Source organism: Leucoraja erinacea, chromosome 18 (assembly GCF_028641065.1).
Source record: "Leucoraja erinacea ecotype New England chromosome 18, Leri_hhj_1, whole genome shotgun sequence".
In the NCBI taxonomy this organism is placed as follows: Eukaryota; Metazoa; Chordata; class Chondrichthyes; order Rajiformes; family Rajidae; genus Leucoraja; species Leucoraja erinaceus.
In genome coordinates, this window is record NC_073394.1 from 37798704 (window position 1) to 37818401 (window position 19698).

The 19698-nt window shown below is 45.1% G+C and overlaps 1 protein-coding gene across 1 annotated transcript in view; it reads left to right on the forward strand.

Moving 5' to 3' along the window:
- plekha7b (pleckstrin homology domain containing, family A member 7b) overlaps positions 1 to 19698 on the forward strand; it is a 308621-nt gene that overhangs the window by 177940 nt on the left and 110983 nt on the right. The window contains exons 5-7 of the mRNA XM_055649873.1: positions 2567 to 2678; positions 11738 to 11842; positions 18033 to 18105. Coding sequence (XP_055505848.1) covers positions 2567 to 2678; positions 11738 to 11842; positions 18033 to 18105 — 290 coding nt within the window. The remainder of the gene's footprint in view (positions 1 to 2566; positions 2679 to 11737; positions 11843 to 18032; positions 18106 to 19698) is intronic.

Consider the following 19698-nt stretch of genomic DNA (forward strand, 5'->3'; position numbering starts at 1 on the left):
AAGCTGGCTGTTACCGCTGGGGAAAGCCGGGAGTCTTTATGTGGACACAGCGAGATGTCCATCAGGGAATGTTGCCGACTGGCCTGCTCCAGACTGCAGGAGTACCTGCTGAAGGACGCACTGAAGCTCGGTGCAGCCAACGCCAAGGCTCTGTGGGGGGGACCACAGTTTCGGGTCCTTCCGCTGCTGGTCATCGGGGGGCAACGTCTGGTGGGGACACCCCTCAAACAAGGGAAGAGATATCACCCCGGGTGGCCACATGGGTGTCAAGGGTGCAAACAAGGAACTGCTGAAACTTTGTCCATCTCACCCTAAACTATGCCCTCTAATCTTTGACAGAGTTAGATTTAGCTCTTAGGGCTGAAGGAATCAAGGGAGATGGGGGAAAAAGCAGGAAAGTGGTACTGATTTTAGATGATCAGCCATGATCGTGTTGAATGGAAGTGCTGGCTTGAAGGGTCGAATGGCCTACTCCTGCACCTATTTTCTATGTTTCTATGTTTCTATTTCCACCTTGGGGGGAAAGAAAGTTTCTGACTGTAGACAGACAAGAAGCTGGAGTAACTCAGCGGGACAGGCAGCATCTCTGGAGAAAAGGAATGGGTGACGTTTTGGTTTGAGACCCTTCCTATATAAGTTTCTGACTGTCCACCTTATCTGTGCCTCTTATAATTTTATATACATCTGTACCTCTCACTTTAAAATATAAACCCTCTAGCCTTTAAAAAAAAAATGTGGTCTTGTATTGCTATCAGCATCCTTGCCAGTTGAATATTAAAAATTCTGGAAGTAAAAGGTGAGTTTTATTTTAGTTCAAGGGTAAGAAACGATGGATAGTGTTTATGTTACGAGAGTGTGTAGCGCAATAGCACATCACGGCAGCTTCAGACGGCAGTAATGGTGCCCCTGAGAACAGACCCGGCCTCTGTCATGTCCCATGCATTCGGTTGCCATGGCAGCAGCGGATGTAGAATATACGCACCAGGTATACAGCAGCTACAAGTCAGAAACGTAGCTGAGGACCAACCACGCTTATATTTGCCTCTGCATGCTGCTGCCGAAGAAGATCGTGCATTCAGTGTTGTGGCAACAATGAATTAAGCTGTGAGTCGAACTCGTTAGTGAGCTGATGGTTTAGATTGGAAGTGAGTCGAATTATGCCTTCATCTTCAATACTGATGTTATTATGTGAAGCTGATCTCAAGGAAAGAGACAAAGTGCGGGAGGAGTAACTCAGCGGGTCAGGCAGCATCTCTGGGAACATGGACAGGTGACGATTCAGGTCAGGACCCTTCTTCAGGCCTGATCTCAATCTTGCTTTCTGCATCATTTTAAAACAAATCTTTGAGTCGTTGGTGCAAATATAAATCCATGTTGCCTGGATAAGGGTGTATTAGCCACAAGGAGAGAGGCAAAGTGCTGGAGTCACTCAGCTGGTCAGGCAGCATTTCTGGAGAACGTGGATAGGTGATGTTTCCATTTGGGGTCTGACCCGCTGAGTTACTCCAGCACTTTGTGTCTTTTTTTGTAAACCAGCATCTGCAGTTCCTTCTTGCAACATGTAAGGTTGGGCAGACGTGGATTGTTTTCCCTGGAACGCTGGCGTTTGAGAGGAGCCCTGAGAGAAATACATGCAATTATGAGAGGCATAGATAGGGGAGTGTTAGAACGTTTGTCCCAGGGTGGAAATATCACAGACTAGAAGGCATAGCTTTAAGGTGAAAGGGGCAAAGTTTAATGGAGATGTGCAGGGCACATTTTTTTACACAGAGGATGGTGAGGGCCTGGAATACGATGCCAATGGTGGTGGTGGAGGCAGATATGATAGTGGTGTTTAAGAGACTTTTAGATAGGCAGATAAGTAAATAGAGAAAGGAGGGATATGGATCACATGCAGGCAGAGGAGATGAATTTATCGTGGCATCATGTTCAATATGGACATTGTAGGCAGATGGGCCTGTTCTTTGCTGTACTGTTCTATGTTCTATGAATCACTTGTGGGGAACTGGTAGAGCTGCTGTGTGCCTGGAATTTGCACGTTCTCCCTGTGACAACGTGGATTTCCTCCCACATCCCAAAGACGTGCGTGTTTGTAGGTTAATTGGCCCCCTGTAAATTGCCCCAGTATGTAGAGAGTGGATGAGAAAGTGGTTTAACATGGAACTGGTGTGAACGGGTGATCAATGGTCAGGGTGGACACAGTGGGCTGAAGGGCCAGTTCCCATGCGGTATCTCTCAACACTAAATCCAGTGAAGTCCAGAAACTGGACATATCATGAAACAACCAGTAAATTGTTTCAATGCTTGATCCTATCAGTGGCATTTGAGGTTTTATTTTTACAGTCAGTTCCACTTCATTACCTTTTTTAAAACAAGCTTTGTCTGAGTTGATTATCCTGATGTATTAGTTTTGCAATTGTATCTTTGGGGCACGTTCTCTGTGTAAATTCCACAGACGTGTGTTGATGGAATGCTATTTGCTACTGGTTAAACCAGGACAAAATGCAACAACACAATGCCGAATAACATTTGAATCTAGAATTGATTTTTTTTGCTTATTTTTCAGACCAGGGGTCCACATGTCGCAGCATCAGACCGCCCAAAGGCCGTACAGTATGGTTAGTGAGGCTTCCACAGGAGGGACCACATCTGCGCTTGGAATCACTCCCATTTCAAAGGTAGGGCTTCCTTTACTGTCAGGGGCTGTGGAATTCTAAGTTGGCCTCCATCGGGGCTGCATAGTGGATCAGTCGCAGGCGCGTGCCATGAGTAATTAGTTAGGGTAGGCAGTGGCTTTTAAAAAACGTGAAAACCACGCATGCGCAGATTGTTCTCTCGACTTTTATCATGTAATTTGTCTTCAATAGGTCCTATCTCTTAATAAAGTATTTAAAAACATAGAGCTCAAAGAAATTTACTTACCATATTATTTGTACACAAAATCCATTCTTCTCTCTTTGTTTCCTGTTGTACCAAGCTGTTTTAAATGTTCTCATTATTTTTGTTCCTTTGCGCTGTTGAAGTTCGTTAAGTTCCGGCATTGGTCTGCCATTATCAATTATTTTGGTATTTTCCTTGTAAGCTTGCTTCGAGAAACTCTTCAGGCAATCACTATTCATCTTTGAAAAACCCGCCAGGAAACCTGCGCAGCACAGCACATGCACGCAGTCTACGGTGTAAAGGCAGAATTTCTGTTGCGTAATAGTCGTTGCATTACTATTGTCTATTTGTCTCTTAGTTTTAATATATACTGAAATATTTTTGTTGTTTATTATGGGTTTTACAGTAATATGCTATAGAGTAATACTTCTAGAGGTGTAAAAAATCATGAGAGGAATAGATCGGGTAGATGCACAGAGTCTCTTGCCCAGAGTAAGTGAATCGAGGACCAGAGGACATAAGTTTAAGGTCCTATTGCTATTGAGGGAGTGCAGCATAGGTTCACCAGGTTAATTCCCGGGTTGGCGGGACTGTCATATGTTGATAGAATGGAGCGGCTGGGCTTGTATACTATGGAATTTAGGATGAGAGGGGATCTTATTGAAACATATAAGATTATTCAGGGTTTGGACACGCTAGTGGCAGGAAACATGTTCCCGATGGTGGGGGAGTCCAGAACCAGGGTTTAAGAATAAGGGGTAAGCCATTTAGAATGGAGATGAGGAAAGACTTTTTCACACAGTGAGTTGTGAGTCTGTGGAATTCTCTGCCGTAGGAGGCGGTGGAGGCCAGTTCTCTGGATGCTTTCAAGAGGAGAGTTAGATAGATCTCTTAAAGATAGCGTAGTCAGGGGATATGGGGAGAAGGCAGGAACGTGGTACTGATTGTGGATGATCAGCCATGAGCACAATGAATGGCGGTGTTGGTTCGAAGGGCCGAATGGCCTACTCCTGCACCTAATGTCTATTGAAGCGGAATATATTTAATAGGAATCTGAGGGGTAACTTTTTCACACAAAGGGTGTATGGAACAAACTGCCAGAGGAGGTAGTTGAGGCTGGGACTCCCAATGTTTAAGAAACAGTTAGACAGGTACATGGATAGGACAGGTTTGAAGGGATACGGACCAAATGCGGTAGGTGGGACCAATATAGCTGGTACATATTGGCCGGTGTGGGCAAGTTGGGCTGAAGGAGCTGTGTCCATACTATATCACTCTATGACTCTGCTTATCAGTTGGGCTGCTGCCAGTAAGAATTTCATTGTTCGGTTTCAGGCCATATGACAAAAAAACACTCTTGACTCTTGGCTTTCTTGAAAGGATCTCAAAGCGATTTTGAGCAACATTGCTGTATGGAACAATTTGTGACCTTGTTTTGATTGTTGGCTTAAACCTTTGTGAGGTTACCCAGTGAAATTGTGCAGTTAGTTTGCTACTGGGTTGGCGTGTGTTTGTTTTGGCTACTGTGTGGAATCTGTGGAAGGTGTAAAGTGGCGTCCACCGTATACTAAAGAACTAAAGTCTATGGAGGTCATGGCCAATGAGAAAGTTAAGCAACAGGTTTGCTATTTGTTTTCTCCCCCACTGGAGTTAGTGATTCAACAGGAAGTAAACCACATTCAGAAGCACCCGCTGAGTTTCTCCAGCATTTTTGTGTACCTTCACATTCAGAAGCCCTGTTGACCGCGCAGAATATCAGTCTTGTTCCACTTATTAGTCTGTGTGGTCATAAGATTCATGTGATAAGAGCAGAATTCGGCCATTCGGCCCACTATGTCTACTCCGCCATTCAATCATGGGTGATCTATCTTTCCCTCTCAACCCCATTCTCCTGCCTTCACCTCTGACACCCATACTAATCAAGAATCTATCTATCTCTGCCTTAAAAATATCCACTGACCTGGCCTCCACAGCCTTCTGAGGCAAATAATTCCACAGATACACCACCGCATGATGAGTGCCGCAGGTAAATATTTTGATTGCAGAGAGTTGTGGATATAGCCCAGACCCTCACCCAAACCAACCTGCCTTCCATCGACTCCATCATACACTTCACTCGGCAAGGCCAGCAGCATAATTAAGGACCAGTGTTACCCCGGTCACTCCCTTCTTCTTCTTTCATGTTGCGTGCACAGCCTAAAGTTGTTAGACAACTTGTTCTATTTGATCTTCCGTTTGTGCACGTCAAGTCGATTGCATTAATCGAGACAAAGCGGACCACGTGAAGGTTGTAATCTTCCACCGCGGTCACTCCCTCTTCTTCCCTATCCCATCAGGCAAGAGGTACAGAAATGTGAAAACACACACCTCCAGATTCAGAGACAGTTTCTTCCCAGCTTTTATCATGCAACTGAGCCGTCCTCTCACCAGCTCGAGTGCGGACCTGACCCGTGTATCAACCTCATTGGAGATCTTTGACCTACCTTTAATCGGACTTTACCTTGCACTAAATGCTGTGTCCTTCATCTGTACACCTTGAACGGCTGGATTATAATCATGTGTAATCTTTGACTGCGTAGCACGCAACAAAAAAGCTTTTCTTTGTACCTTGGTACACATGACAATAATAAACTAAACTGACGTAAACTTGATGCAGCAATTGTGTCTCAGAAAGCTCAAAATATGCATTTTTAAGTTAATTAAGAGAAAGTTCAAGCAGTTTGCATTCATTTAACAAGTGTGTACTCAGAAGGAACTGCAAATGTTGGTTTACAATACACGGCCCACAGTGCTGGAGCAGCACAGCGGGTCAGGCAGTATCTCTAGAGAACACAGACACATGACATTTCAGGTCACGACTCTTCTGCATTCTGAGTAAACTTCATAATGCAGAGAGCATTATAAACAGTGGAGCGATTTACCCTGGAAAGGGGGGAGACTTCTCTCTGAGTTGGACCCAGGAAACTGAAGCAGGCTCACGTAGACTTAATATTTTCTTGAAGTTATTAACGACAGATAAATGGATGGGAAGGGTTTAGAGGGCTATGGGCCACATGCAGGCAAATAGGACTACCCCAAGATGCCAATTTGGACGGCACGGCCAAGCTGGGCCGAAGGACCTGTTTCCGTGTTGTACAGCACCGTGACTAAGGCCATTGACATGTTTTGTATTTTTCCTTTCTAAAGATGCAGTGCATTTTGGTGACTATTGCACACTGCAGACCAGAAACGCCTTCAATACCCAGATATACCAAATCCACACACAATCTTTTTGCACTCGACAGTGAACCCCATGGGCAATCACTACCAAAGTGTCTGCCCACACAGGCAGTACAACTCTCCTACACTTGTCTCCTGTACTAAGTCACCCCCACACCCCCCTCCCCCACTCTCCTCTCCCCCCCCCCCCCCCCCCCCCCCCCCCACCATTTCCTCCCAACTCCAGTCCCGTCCCGACCCGCTGGGAAACTGAAGGGAGCGACAATCAACTGCCACGGATACAAATAATGTCATACACAAGAAAAGGCAGATGCTGGTTGACAAAAAGTGAACACACAGTGCTGGAGTAACACAAAGACGCAGCAGGATTTTGGAAACATCATCCCGTCACCCATTCCTTCTCTGCAGAGATGCTGCCCGTCCCGCTGAGTTAAAGAGCGCCCACGGTAGACTCACGAATCACTACGGTAAACTCACGAGCTACTACGTTCTTACAACGAGTTTAAAAGTTTAACATTTTTACTTCAAGAGTAAATTCGACTCGTGGAAATCTTTCATCATGTTGAAAGATTTTCACGAGCTAACCAGTTTCCCGAGTACCTGCCGTTAGTGTTACGAGTTCCGACGTTCCCGCTACGTTAATTCTACGTGATTACCATGAGTTTGATTTGTTTTAAACTCGGGATCACTCGTGGGTGGGCTCGCACCGTGAGACAGGGCCATTAATCATATGTGTCCTTTTGGTTCATTGGTCACTGTAAGTACCTCGCCACTTGAGATGGATAGACACAAAGTGCTGGAGTAGCTCAGCGGGTCAGGCAGCATCTCTGGAGAACATGGATAGATGATGTTTTGCACTGGGCCACTTTTTGAGACTGATCAGACTGGAGAAGGATTCTAACCCAAAACATCACCTATCCATGTTCTCCAGAGATGGCGGGTGTCGGGGGTTATGGGGAGAAGGCAGGAGAATTGGGTTAGGAGGGAGAGATCGATCAACCATGATTGAATGGCGGAGTAGACTTGATGGGCTGAATGGCCTAATTCTGCTCCTATCACTTATGATCTCATACTGCCTGATCCACTAAGTTACTCCAACACTTTGTGTCCTTTTGTGTATTAATCAGCACTGGTAGTTCTTTGTTGCTACTTGCCCAGTTTAGATTCTCTTCTTGGTCTGGCCAGAGTGCTATATTTAAAGCTGCAAGTCATTAATGCGATATGACATTGCATTAAATATTTAAAAAGGAACCAAGCTTTGTTGACTGTAGAGCTGGAGGTACAGTTGCCCTGTGAATACTAATTGGGCGCAGTTGGAGCCAGGATTATAATTTTGTTGTTAATTAATAACATTGTCACTGAAACAGCCCCAAGGATTGAGATCAGCATGAACTACTTGGTTTTGTTCTCATGTTCAATTAGCACAGTCCTCCCTCCTGTTAGATCATGGGTGTGCATCTGTTATGCTTGCTCTGTTTGTTTTCACTCTGCTTGAAATAAGGATCATTTGAGAAACAAAAACATTCCAATGGTGTGAAAGAAGTTGCAGTGCAGATCTTTTTATACCAGTGGTTTGAAACTTGATGTATCTCATTTGAACTCATTGCTTAACACAGGAAACTCCATCAGTATTCCCAGCAACCATCAGGCTCTTGCACATGACACAACACTCGTCTGCTATTGAAAACTCCTTCACCTGTATCCACCCATCACTTAGACATAGAAAACATAGAAAATAGGTGCAGGAGGGCATTCGGCCCTTCGAGCCAGCAACGCCACTCATTGTGATCATGGCTGATTGTCCCCAATCAATAATCCGTGCCTGCCTTCTCCCCATATCTCTTGATTCCACTAGCCCCTAGAGCTCTATCTAACTCTCTCTTAAATCCATCCAGTGATTTGGCCTCCACTGCTCTCTGTGGCAGGCTTTGTCCTACACCCACCTCTCTTTTCCAGCTATCTCACTCCCCCCTACTGCCAGTAATCTGAAGAAAGGTCCCATCCTGAAACATCACCTGTCCATTCCCTCCACAGACACTGCCGGACCCGCTGAGCTTGTACTTTGTGTTTTGCACAACACTAACCTAAACAACTATGATCTTCTTTGCACTATGGACGTTGTTTTTGGAACGATTATGATTACACAAAATTATTGTTTTTAATTTATTGTATTTTGGATGACCAGCCATTTCGTAGTGTTCAACAGCTTGATGGTTGTGAGACTTGGTGGTCACTGTTTTCAAATTCCTGTACCTTTTTCCCAATGGCAGGAGTGGAATAGAGTGAGTCTCTGACGATGCTGACAGTTCCCTGGCAACACCAGGCACGGCACGGTGGCACAGCAGTAGAGTTGCTGCCATATAGAGCTTTTAGCGCTAGAGACCCGTATTCGATTCCGATTACTGATGCTGTCTGTACAGAGTTTGTACGTTCTCCCCTCGTGGGTGTTCTCCGAGATCTTCAGTTTCCTCCCCCACTCCGAAGATGTACAGGTTTGTAGGTTAATTGGCTTTCAATAAATGTAAAATGTCCCTAGTGTGTGTAGGATTGTGTTAATGTGCGTGTATCGCTGGTGGTCTGAAGGGCCTGTTTCCGCGCTGTATCTCTAAACTAAACTAAACCTCGTGCAGATCCCCTCGATGGTGGGGAGGTCAGTACCTGTGATGGAGCGGGCAGTGTCCACCACTCTCTGTAGTCTCCTGGCATGATTAAGCACAATATCTTTCTGTGGTTAATTTTGTTGAAAGGGTATCAGCTTCAAGCCTTCAGTTTCTCCATAGTCACTGGCAGACACGCTGAGTATTTGATGAGTGATTATTTGTCAGGTATTGTTTGCGCGTAACTGAGTTAACATTCAATTGCTCCCTCCCCCAGAAGGACATTGAAGTTAGGTAGAGGAAATGTTATCAAGTGTTGGATTCTTGGAGCATCGTAAACATATCTGCAGCTAGCATTTTACATGCTGCAAGTCCTTGATCATTTTTATCTAGAGTTTAGACTTTAGAGATACAGCGAGGAAACGCTGTTGGCCCACCGAGTTCGTGCCGACCTGCGATCCCTGTCCACCAGCACTATCCTACTCACTTGGGACAATGTTGTAATTTTACCAAAGCCAATTAACTTACAAGCCTGTATGCCTTTGGAGTGTGGGAGGAAACCCGGAGAAAACCCCCGGGGGGAACGTACAAACTCCATGCAGACATCACCCGTGGTCAGGATCGAACCCCGGTCTCTACCGCTGTAAGGCAGCAACTCTACCGCTGACTCAACGTGCCTTCCCATGAATTTATCGACTCATTAGTTGTGGCTGGAAAGGCTGCCATCTACTGCATATCCCGAATGGCCTGTAAACTGTGGAAGTAAATAAGAATTAACATAATTGCGTACTCTGAAGGAATGAAATAGAGGGCTGCAATAAAGTACATAAAATGAGCCGGTTATTTAGATGTTATCTTAAAAAATATCAAAGTAAGCTTGATTGCATTTTCATGGTATTATTTGGTGGCATAGTGGTGCAGTGGGTGGAGCCGTTACCTCATGGCGCCAGGGACCCGGGTTTGATCCTGAACTCGGGTGCTGTCTGTGTGTGCAGTTTGCACGTTTTCCTTGTGACTTTGTGGGTTTCCTCCGGGTGCTCTGGTTTCCTCCCCACATCCCAAAGACATACGGGTTTGTCGGCCAATTGGCTTCTGTAAATTCCCCCCTAGTGTGTTGGGTGTGGATGAGAAAGTGGGATAATGTAGGACTAGTGTGAACGGGTGATCGATGGTCGGCGTGGCCACGGTGGGCTAAAGGGCCCGTTTCCATGCTGTATCTCTACAACTAAAAATTCACTAGTTTCAGCAGCTGTGGAGAAATTTGTGATTGCAATTTCAAGTTTCAAGTTTCAAGTTTCAAAGCACTTTATTCGTCCCCGAGGGGGAATTTAAAAAGGCGCATTACAGTAGCTTTTTAAAAAGGGACACAATCAACAAACATAAGCAGCACGCATACTGCACAATCAACCAGCACACGCATTTCACAGACACACTGCACAATCACACATCAACATTCACCACATAGCAATAGTTTTAAAATGCTTTCTAAGTGCTTCAATTAAAAAGTGAATATAGAAGGTTATTTCATTTCATATGTTCATGAGTCAGTGATCAGCATTAAAAAGCTGGACAGCCCTGGGGATGAAGGTTGCCTTCCTCCTCTGTGTCCGGCAACCCGGACAGCGGAGTCTGCGTCCTGAGGGGAGCCACTCAAACTCAGCAAACAGGATGTGAGAGGGGTCCTGAAGAATCCTGCGTGTTAACTTTAAAGACTGTTGGTCGCATAGGGCAGTGAGAGTTCGGACGGGCTGCTCAATTATTTTTGAGCAGACCTTGACCACATTCAACAGGCGGTTTCTGTTTTGCAGGGTGATGGAGTGGAACCAGCTAGTGAAAGAGAAGGTTATTACATTTTCAATGAATGCGTAGTAGAATGTAGTGAGAATGTCTTTGTTAATCCCAAATGACTTCAGCTTCCTGAGTAGGTACTGTCTCTGATGGCACTTTTTAAGGATTTCCTCTATGTTAGAGGAAAACCTTAGCAGGTTGTCGAAGGCTGTTCCCAGGTATTTGTATACCTCCACTATCTCCACTGGCTCCTGCTGGATGATAGTGGTGGCTGCCTCAGCCATCTGTCTCTGTTGGGGGGAAAATGTCACAATCATGTCCTTGGTTTTGCTTATATTTAGCTCAAGACAAGACTTTTCACACCATACTATAAAGTCCTGCAGGGCTGAGCTGTGATGTTGTGTGTGGCTGGGAAGAAGAGACAGGAGAACTGTGTCATCAGCAAATTTTACGAAGTGGCAGTTTGGCTGGGTGGATCTGCAGTCATCAGTGTAGAGAATGAAGAGAAGTGGGGAGAGGACATAGCCTTGTGGAGAGCCAGTGAAGGTGAAGAGGGTGTCGGACAAGGTGTGGTTCACCAACACCCTCTGTGATCTGTTGGTGAGGAAGTCTATAATCCACAGAGTGAGTTGGTGGTTGAGGTGGAAGCGGGTGATGAGCTTCTCAGCCAAAATATGTGGCTGCATGGTGTTGAATGCTGATGAGAAGTCTGCAAACAGAAGTCTGGCTTCTTAGTGCCTTTCATGAGTGAGACACTAATACTAATTTGGAGGTTGAATTGCTGTATGGAAAGAATTTGAGGTTCACTTTGTAAATCGTGTTTTTAAAGTAGGCTGTGTAGTTTGGTGTAGAGATACAGTGTGGAAACAGGCTCTTCGGCCCATCGAATCTGTGTCAACCAGTGATCCCTGCACACTAACACTATCCTACACACTAGAGACAATTTACAATTATACCAAAGCCAATGACCCTACAAACCTGTACGTCTTTGGAGTGTGGGAGGTAACCCACGCGGTCACAGGGAGAACGTACAAACTCCGTACAGACAGCACCTGTAGTTAGGATCGAACCTGGGTATCCGGCGCTGTAAGGCAGCAACTCTAAACCCTGAGCCTCCCTGTTATGTTGCAGGTTTCTCTATTTGCGATAATCCCATAGGCTGAAATGTGATAAGATGTCGTTTCTAGTAGAGACCTGACCACGGACACAATGATATTTGTTATCTTAATTCAGATATATTGATTTCTAATTAGGTTTTGAAGTCAAGCGGAAAAGTCCACAACTTTGGCAAGAGGGAGCAGTCTATAAAGAGGAACCCAAACGCACCAGTCGTTGTGAGAGGCTGGCTTTACAAACAGGTAAAATGTCTTCTGCTTGTATTGTAAATGATTCATGAGCTGCAGCCGAGGAGAGTGGACATAAAAGCTGTATTTCCTCCTCTCCAAAATAAGCTGTTGTTTGTCTAACTCCGATGTATCGGTACTTGTGTGTTAATAGTCATAGTCATACAGCATGGAAACAGGCCCCTCAGCCCAACTTGCCCACACCGACCAACATGGTCCATCTACACTCGTCCCTCCTGCCTGCGTTTGGCCCATTCCCTATCATCTTTCCAATCCAAGTGCCCGTCCAAGTGTCTTTGAAATGTTGTTATAGTACCTGACTCAACTACATCCTCTTCAGATAAGGGTCTGAAATGGGTCCCGACCCTACCCAATGTCTCACCCACCGAATTAGTGATACAGTGTGGAAACAGGCCATTCGGCCCAACGCCCACAACGCCCAGCATGTCCCATCTACACTAGTCCCACCTGCCTGTGTTTAGCCCCTATCCCTCCAAACCTGTCCTATCCATGTACCTGTCTAACTTTTTCTTAAATGTTGGGATAGTCCCTGCCTCAACTACCTCCCCTGGCAGCTTGTTCCATACACTCACAACCCTTTGTGTGAAAAGTTACCCCTCAGATTCCTATTAAATCTTTTCCCCTTCACCTTAAACCATGTCCTCTGGTCCTCAATTCCCCTACTCTGGGCAAGAGACTCTGGAATTTATTCCCGATCTATTCCTCTCATGGTTTTATACACAGCTACAAGATCAACCCTCATCCTCCTATGTTCCAAGGAATAGTCCCAGCCTACTCAACCTCTCATACCCTCTAGTCCTGGCAAGATCCTCATAAATCTTTTCTATTTCCATTGCTATATCCAAAGTCATTTTTATTTCTATAGCACATTTAAAAAACAACTCTCGTTGGCCAAAGTGCTTTACATTGGTGGAGGTACTAACGTTATACAACATTGGTTCATAGATTAAGTACATACATAAATACATACATATAACCCTCCCTCAGAGGACGTCAAGAAAGGCTTGAGAGTAAAGATGAGTTTTAAGTCTTGACTTAAAAGAGTCGATGGAGGGGGCAGTTCTGATGGGAAGAGGGATGCTGTTCCACAGTCTAGGAGCTGCAACCACAAAGGCGCGGTCGCCCCTGAGCTTATGCCTAGACCGCGGGATGTTCAGTAACCCCAAGTCGGCCGATCTGAGATACCAGGAGAAGGTGTGGTGGGTAAGCAGTCTTTTGATGCAGGTGGGGGCAAGCTTTGTAAACATAAAGAAGGATCTTGAAATTTATTCGGAACCGCACAGGGAGCCAGTGGAGAGAGGCCAGGATCGGGATGATGTGGTCTCTTTTTCGGGTGCCCGTCAGGAGTCTCGCTGCGGCGTTTTGGACCAGTTGCAGGCGGGACAGAGAAGATTGGCTGATGCCAGTGTAAAGGGAGTTGCAGTAATCTAGGCGGGAGGAGATAAATGTGTGGATGATCTTTTCGAGGTCGTCAAACTGGAGGAATTGTTTTATTTTAGCTATTGTCCGAAGCTGGAAGAAGCTAGCTTTTACCACGGCATTGACTTGTTTGTCAAATTTCAACGCTGAGTCAAATATCACGCCAAGGTTTTTGACGTGAGGTTTGAGTAATGGGGTAAGGTTTTCAAGGCTGCCTGTTATCATTTTGATTGAGTCTGAGGGGCCGAGAAGGATGACCTCAGACTTACTCTTGTTTAGTTGGAGGAAGTTCTGGGCCCTCCCAACACTTTATATCCCCGATGCAGTGGATAAGATTAAGTAGATGTGATCATTTTTTTAGGCTTCAAGGGGAGATAGAGTTGTGTATCGTCTGCATAGCAATGGAAGGAAATGATGTGCCTTTGAATGACTTAGCCTAAGGGGAGCATATACAGGGAGAAGGGAATGGGGCCAAGGATGGAACCTTGTGGAACCCCGTAGCAGAGGCTAGCTGGGGAGGAGAAAGAGTTGCCTATTTTAGTAGAGAAACTCCTACCTTTGAGATAGGAAATGAACCAGCTCAGGGCAGTGCCATCAATACCAACCCCGTACAGGAGACGGTCAATTAGGATGGTGTGGTCGACTGTATCAAATGCTACGCTGAGATCGAGAAGGAGCAGGATTGCACAGTCGCCGGAGTCAACGGTGAGCAGTAGGTCATTATGTACCTTCACCAAGGCAGACTCTGTGCTGTGGTGGGCCCTGAAACCTGATTGGAAAGTTTCCAAGATAGTATTTTGGTGAAAGTGAGGCATGAGTTGACTTAAAATTACCTTTTCAAGGGCTTTTGAAAGGAAAAGTTTTGAAATAGGTCTGTAGTTGCTTGGCAAGGTGGGGTCAAGGTTAGGTTTTTTCAGGAGGGGCCGCATGCTTGAAGCAGGTAGGAACAGTGCCAGTGGCCAGAGAACTGTTGAAGATGGTGAGGATGCTGGGACCGGCTGTAATGACGTCCTTCAGAAGGGCAGAGGGAACAGTGTCTAGGGGGCAGGTAGTAGGTTTCATGGTGGTAACCAGTTTTACAAGGGAGGGTAGAGTAACGGGTTGGAAACAGTGTTTCCTATAACATGCTGCCCAGAACTGAGCACAATACTGGTATCACCAACGTCTTATACAACTGCAACATGACCTCCCATCTTCTATACAATACACTGATTGATGAAGGCCAATGTACCCAATGCCTTTTTGACCACCCTCTCTATCTACGGCTCCATCTTCAAGGAACCATGCACCTGTACTATTAGATCCTTCTGCTCTACAACACTCCCCAGAGCCCTGCCATTCACTGTGTAGGTCTTGCCCACGTTAGACTTCCCAAAATGCAACACCTCACATTTCTCTGTATTAAATTCCATCAACCATTCCTCAGCCCACCTGACCAATCGATTTCTCACAACCATCTTCACTATCTGCAAAACCACTCACTTTTATATCATCAGCAAGCTTGCTAATCTTGCCATGTATGTTATCATCCAAATCATTGACATAGATGATAAACAGTAATGGGTCCCAGCACCGAACCCTGTGGCACACCACTAGTCACTGGATTACTCTAGCACTTTGTCTTTTTTTTTTTGCTAAATACATCATTTAGTTTAACCAGACATCATGTTCGGCACAGATACTGTATTTTGGGCCAAAGTGTCTGTTCGTGCCACACAATGTGGAAACGTGCCTTTTGGCCCAACTTGCCCATACCAACCAACATGTCCCGCCTGCCTGCGTTTGGCCCATATCCCTCTAACATTTCCTATATATGTACCTTTCCAATTGTCCTTTAAATGTTGCGATATTATCTGCCTCAACTACCTCCTACAGCAGTTCATTCCATACACCCACCACCCCTCACAGGTTCTTTTAAATTCCCCCCTCATCTTAAACCTATGTTCTTGATTCTTCTATTCTGGATAAAAGAATGTGCATTTACCCGATCTATTCCTTTCATGATATCTTCTACACCTCTACAAGATCACCCTTCATCCTCCTGAACTGTGCTGTTCTATGTTCTCCTGGGACCTTGTCTTCAACAGCGGCACGGCGGCACAGCGGTAGAGTTGCTGCCTCACAGGGCCAGAGACCCGGGTTCGATCCTGTCTATGGGTGCTGTCTGTACGGAGTTTGTACATTTCCACCGTAACCTGAGTGGGTTTACTCTGGGAGCTCCGGTTTCCTCCCACACTCCAAAGATGTACAGGTTTGCAGGTTAATTGGCATCGGTAAAATTGTAAATTGTCCCTAGTGTGTAGGATAGTGTTAGTGTATGCGGATCGGCGGGGACTTGGTGGGCCGAAGGGCCTGTTTCTGCTAAACCAAAACTAAAGCAAACAGCAGCATTGAAACATCAATGTTCACATCAGCATGTAAGGTCTTTAAACTGTTTGGATGATTGGTCTTGAACATTTGTGAGAAATATGGTACTTAGTACTGCACTAAAGCAATGTTGATTAGATTATTGTACAGTGCCAGTGAGGTGCATCAACCCAGCTACAAGAACATCATTAATGTCCTGGTATCAATTTGCTTGTGTACTTAAAGATTGTATATTGCTTTCATTAATATACAGTGTCTGGAACTGATACAGGGATGGGATTGAAATGTATTTGCCACATCTATACGGAGAATGGGATGCTGAAGTTAATGGCTGTATTATAATTTCCATTCGATACCATAATGGTATGTTAGCATTCATAGCAAAATGATTTGAGTATAGGAGCAGGGAGGTTCTGCTGCAGTTGTACAGGGTCTCGGCGAGACCACATCTGGAGTATTGCGTACAGTTTTGGTCTCCTAATCTGAGGAAAGACATTCTTGCCATAGAGGGTGTACAGAGAAGGTTCACCAGACTGATTCCTGGGATGTCAGGACTTTCATATGGAGAAAGACTGGATAGACTCGGCTTGTACTCGCTAGAATTTAGAAGATTGAGGGGGGATCTTATAGAAACTTACAAAATTCTTAAGGGGTTGGACAGGCTAGATGCAGGAAGATTGTTCCCGATGTTGGGGAAGTCCAGAACAAGGGGTCACAGTTTAAGGATAAGGGGGAAATCTTTTAGGACCGAGATGAGGAAAACATTTTTCACACAGAGACTGATTAATCTCTGGAATTCTGTGCCACAGAAGGCAGTTGAGGCCAGTTCATTGGCTATATTTAAGTTAGATGTGGCCCTTGTGGCTAAAGGAATCGGGGGGTACGGAGAGATGGCAGGTACAGGATACTGAGTTGGATGATCAGCCATGATCATATTGAATGGCGGTGCAGGCTTGAAGGGCCGAATGGCCTACTCCTGCACCTATTTTCTATGTTTCTATATCAGTTTCCTAGAGCTTTTATCTTGATTAATTTTCTTAATACAATATCAATACCAATACCTTTTATTTGTCATTTGAACCTCACATGAGGTTCAAACAAAATTTGGTTTCTGCAGCCATACAAGAAAAGAACCAAGACACACCAACACAATTCACACAAACATCCATCACAGTCCGTCTTCTCCTCGCTGTGATGGAAGGCAAAGTCTTATCTTAAATTTTCTTAAGGGTCCCGACCCGAAATGTCATCTGTCCATTCCCTCCGCAGATGCAGCCTGACCCATTGTTCTTCCAGCATTGTGCTCCACATTCCAGCATCTGAGGTTTCTTGTGTCTTATGAGCTTTATTGAAGGAACATCCCGAGCTGTAACATCACCTAACTATCTCTGTGTCGGAAGGAACTGCAGATGCTGGTTTAAACTGAAAATACACAAAATGCTGGAGTATCTCAGAAGGACAGGACAGGCAGGGCAGGGCAGGCAGGCCGGCAGCATCTCTGGAGAGAAGGATACCTGTTTTCACACCTTGCACTTCATTATCTATGTAACACCCCATCCCCTGACATCAGCCTGAAGAAGGGTCTCAACCCGAAACGTTACCCATTCCTTCTCTCCAGAGATGCTGCCGATCCCACTGAGTTACTCCAGCATTTTGTGTCCTCTTGTATTAACCAGCATCTGCAGTTCCTTGTATCTCCAGCTCCAGTTATGTGTTGTCTTTCAATTATTTGGCTTCATGTGTTATTTCTGTTGCATCTCTTTCATTGCAGATACGAGAAGAACTGTTCTTTTTCAAAGTCTTTGGTGTTTCTTATGATCCACGCTTCTTTGCAATGTCGCAGCTGAATTACATTTTACGGCATTTAACTTCCAGCTTGTTCTGTTATGCTGGACTTGATCAGCTGCCATAAGTTCATAATTTATAGGAGCAGAGTTAGGCCATTCGGCCTACTCTGCCATTCAATTGCGGCTGATCTACCTCTCCCTCCTAACCCCATTCTCCTGCCTTCTCCCCATAACCCCTGACACCCGTACTAATCAGGAATCTATCAATCTCCACCGTGAAAATATCCATTGACGCCTCCACAGCCACCTGTGGCAAAGAATTCCACAGTTCCACCACCCTCTGACGAAAGAAATTGCTCCTCATCTTCTTTCCCAAGAAATGTCCTTTAATTCTGAGGCTATGTCCTCTACTCCTAGACTCTCCCACTAGTGGAAACATCCTCCCCACATCCACTCTATCCAAGCATGTCACTGTTCGGTAAGTTTCAATCAAGTCGCCCCTCATCCTTCTAAATTTCAGCGAGTGCCAGCCAGTGCCGTCAAACGCTCATCATACATTGTTTTCATGAAAGACACTTTGATGACAAATTCCCCTCTGTTTGTGTGTTCAGGATAGTTCAGGAATGAGACTGTGGAAGAGGCGGTGGTTTGCACTCTCAGAACATTGCCTGTTCTATTACAAAGGTAAGTGCTTTAATAGCAATTATTACAATTATTATTAATGAGCAATTATTATTTCATTACTAGCAATTCGTAATTTAAAGAAAAAAATGTTTCTATTGCTTTGATGGGTAAATGCGTGTAAGTAACTTGCTATCACTGTTGATGACGAGGATTAGCTACAGGGAGAGGTTGGGCAAACTTGGATTGTTTTCCCTGGAGCGCCGGAGTGCCGTTAATAATAAAACAGATATACAATTATGGGAAAGTTTGAAGGAGAGGTGCGGGGCAAGGCTTTTTACACAGAGGGTGGTGGGTGTCTGGAACACGCTGCCAGGGGTGGTGCTGGAGGATGCAATGGTTGCATTTAAGAAACTTTGTCCATCGGCATGTGGATATGGTGGGATATGCAGGGAGTTTGGACCACAATATGATGCATTCGAACTCTCAATGTGCAACACCTCACACTTGCCACGATTAAACTCCATCTGCCATTTCCCTGCCCATTTCTGTAGTTGCTCCCTATCCAGCTGTGTACTGTGACAGTTTTCCTCACTGTCTGATATCCCAGCAACAGTGGAGTTCAGGCTGGGGTTGAGGACAGTGTCGGAAGGCTGTCCTATAGTCTGGTCTTTATTCAGCGTAGTCTTCAGGGTGTAGCTTTATTATCACGTGTACAGAGGTACAGTGAAAAGCTTTGTTTTGCTTGCTCTAAACAGATCAGATACACCACACATAAATACAATCAAGTCAAACTCAAGTTCTAATAGTTAGAGCAAAGGGGCATTAGAACATTTAGAAATGGTGCTACAATTACAGGAAAAAAAATGATTTTAAAGAGTAGACGGATTGTTTCAGATGGTCGTGGAACCGTTTCTGGGAAGAGCATGCTCCAGTGGCAACTTGGAATATTTAACTATGCCTCAGAGGGCATAGAAACATAGAAAATTGGTGCTGGAGGAGGCCATTCAGCCCTTTGAGCCAGCCCTTCATTCCAATCATGGTTGATCGTCCCCAATCAATAACCCGTGCCTGCCTTCTCCCCATATCCCTTTATTCCACTAGCCCGTAGAGCTCTATCTAACTCTCTCTTAAATCCATCCAGTGATTTGGCCTCCACTGCCCGTCTGACAAATTCATAACTCTCTGGGTGAAAATGTTTTTTCTCACCTCAGTCTTAAATGGCCTCCCGTTTTAAGACTGTAGCCCATGGTTCTGAACTCGCCCAACAATGGGAACATTTTTCCTGCATCTAGCTTGTCCAGTCATTTTTTAATTTAGTATGTTTCTATAAGATCTCCCCTCATCCTTCTAAACTCCAGTGAATACAAGCCTAGTCTTTTCAATCTTTCCTCATATGACAGTCCCGCCATCCCAGGAATCTCGTGAACCTACGCTGCACTGTACACAATACTCCAGATGTGGTCTCACCAGAGCCCTATACAACTGCAGAAGAACCTCTCTACTCCTATACTGAAATCCTCTTTTTATGAAGGCCAACATTCCATGAGCTTTCTTCACTGCCTGCTGTACCTGCACGCCAACTTTTAGTGACTGGTGTACAAGGACACCCAGGTCTCGCTGCACCTCCCCCTTACCTAACCTAACCACATTGAG